At 44.6% G+C, this 2,666-nt stretch overlaps 1 protein-coding gene across 1 annotated transcript; it reads left to right on the plus strand.

The window, feature by feature from the left end:
- The first annotated feature begins 333 nt into the window (after nucleotides 1–333).
- On the plus strand, nucleotides 334–2,295 carry LOC120050308 (protein transport protein Sec61 subunit gamma). The gene is made up of 4 exons (XM_038996887.1): nucleotides 334–586; nucleotides 1,101–1,204; nucleotides 1,681–1,783; nucleotides 2,157–2,295. The coding sequence occupies exons 2-4, from the start codon at nucleotides 1,111–1,113 to the stop codon at nucleotides 2,164–2,166; spliced, it is 207 nt and encodes a 68-aa protein (XP_038852815.1). The 5' UTR covers nucleotides 334–586; nucleotides 1,101–1,110; the 3' UTR covers nucleotides 2,167–2,295.
- Nucleotides 2,296–2,666: the final 371 nt, after the last annotated feature.

Below are 2,666 nucleotides of genomic sequence, written 5' to 3' on the forward strand. Positions count from 1 at the left end.
CATATCACCCATCTCCCTGGTGCAGGGAGCTGGCTGGATGTAGTGGCACCCCCTTTTGGCCTTGGGTGGGAGTCGGCAACCCTCTCCAGGTGTAGTCCCACCTTTCCCTGAGTTGGCCACATCCCTCTCTGGCCCTCTGTAGGGAGCTAGCTGGATGTACTGGTGCCCCCTGCTGGCCGTGGGTGGTGTGGTAGGCACCCCTCTATGGGGGTCTGGCCCCCCTCTCTGGGCCTCAGCTGACCCAGGGAGTCCAGGTCCAAGATGCTTCTAAACAGCATTGCCTCCCCCCCTCCTCCTTCCCTCTTTCACTGTAAGGTCTACTACACCTGTTGTATTCGGCGCATGTGATAAATACACTTTGATTTGATCTTATTTTCGTGGCCAGATTTTGGGCGGAGTAAAACCTCTCACTTTGCCGCTTGCTCTCTGCAATCACGCATGTGCATCAGAATTCCACGTCTTCTAGATTCTATCAAAAGCTTCCGAAAGCGACGTGGCTTTTCTTAGCTACGTCGGTGCCTAGCTACTTCATCTATTTATTCTCAGAGATATTCGTTTGGACACGTTGATATAGTAACATAGCTAGGTAAGAAACTACATTTTAAAGAATTATTCTAGCTTGGTAGCCAAACTGTTATAATGGTATATACCTACGTCTTCATTCATTGTGGCGCCTGACTACTGTAGCTAGCTAGATTGTTTGCTGGTAAATAAACAAACAATCTTGAGGCGTTCAGTGCAACGTTGACGTTGAAATTAGAAAGCAATGTCTGTCTTGGTTACTCAACCTAGTGTTTCGTTGTGAAATCTTCTTGGTCTATGGTTGCCATCGACACCAGTTAACTAGCTAATGTAGCTAACTAGCTAGTTAACGTTAGCTACAGTATCAGGTTTATTCGTGCACCCACACAGAAAATGGACCAAAACCTCAGCTAACACATTATAGGCCAGGCCTAAATGTTTAAGAATTTATGGACAGACCCGTAACTGAACCCTTACTATACATAAGACATTGTGAGGGATGAAGAGAGGTGTAGTTAGTGACACTTTGATGGACCTAGCTAGCTAACCCTAGTCTGTCGGACTTGTTTGCTCCCCAGCCGAACCATCATGGACCAGGTTATGCAGTTCGTTGAGCCCAGCCGGCAGTTCGTCAAGGACTCCATAAGGCTCGTTAAGAGGTGCACAAAACCAGACAGGAAAGGTATGGTTATCAGTCACCGAACTTTTTCTGTGTTTAGGTTACACGATCTGCTATCCTGTTTTAGGATCTTGTCTTTTCTCAGTTCACTGTCTGCTGAGTGAGTTTACACTCTCATTCATAAAATCATTGCACAGTAGATTGTCAAAAGGGTTACTTGGGTAGCAAGTTAACTGACTGCAACCTTGCATAGCTGAGCAGCTACAGAGCATCATTAGTAGATGGATACCACTGATGATGAATCACTGATTGAATCTTCAGTGTTGACTTTATATGACCACAATCACAGCTTCAGATATAACCAATCTCTTTTAGCATGACATTAAGGGAATGGAGCAGGCCTGTTTCTATTTTAAACCCCTTGATGTAAAAAAAAAACAAAAACACATTGATCAAGAAGACTTGTGAAGCTCTGACTGGTTTTTCTGCCGTTGTCTGTTAAAGATTCTAATTGTACCATCTCTTCTGATCATTTCTAGAATTCCAGAAGATCGCCATGGCAACGGCGATTGGGTTTGCCATCATGGGCTTCATTGGGTTCTTTGTCAAGCTCATCCACATCCCCATCAACAACATCATTGTGTAAGTAGGACCACACGACACACACCAGGAGTCAGACAGTAGGCAGTACTTTATGTACATTATTGGGAGAAAACACCATTTAAGTCCATTTGGCTTTGTTAGGTTAGCTAAGGTGCACTAGTGTTACCAAACTGCAAGCATCCAAAATGTGTAATGTAATCAAGGTATGATGTGCATAGATGCATGTAGTAATGCCTTGGAAGATAGGTCTGCATTAATATCAAACATACTGCTGTTTTCCAGCACTTTGATTTGATTGAATGCACTACACATGCCCTATTTCAAATCATAAGGAATAGTGGAGGACTGTAGACTTTTGGGTGAGAAACTTAATTAGCCTATGTGGCCCTGTTCATGTGTTCTTCTCTCTCAGGGGCGGCTGAACCTCTGGAGGTGTGATACAACTACAGAACTACAATACCCGGTGACCTGAGACAGTGGGGCAACATGGAATAGTGGTGGGGGGGTGAAGGGGTGTGATTTGTTTTTACATTGTGTGCTATGTTTATTTGGCTGTGTTAATAAATGAAAGAAAAAGCTGCGCGTGACGATGATGATTATTATGTATGAGATGTATATTGTGTGTGTATCACAGGAGGCTGCTGAGGGGAGGATGGCTCATAATGTCTAGAATGGAGTGGTATTAAACACATGGAAACAATGTTTGATGTGTTGGATACCATTCAATTTATTCTGTTCCAGTCACTACTATGAGTGCATCCTCCCCGATTTTAAGGTGCTGGGTTCCAAACCGTAGACTTGCACCCTACAATCCACCATTGAGAGTATCCCCCCCCCCCGTGCTGGCAGAGGGTGGAGCACCCTGGTCGATTATGTAATTTCTTGTCCCTGCAGATGCCCATGCTCCAGAGCAACGGCTGGT

Source organism: Salvelinus namaycush, chromosome 7 (assembly GCF_016432855.1).
Source record: "Salvelinus namaycush isolate Seneca chromosome 7, SaNama_1.0, whole genome shotgun sequence".
NCBI classification, from domain to species: domain Eukaryota; kingdom Metazoa; phylum Chordata; class Actinopteri; order Salmoniformes; family Salmonidae; genus Salvelinus; species Salvelinus namaycush.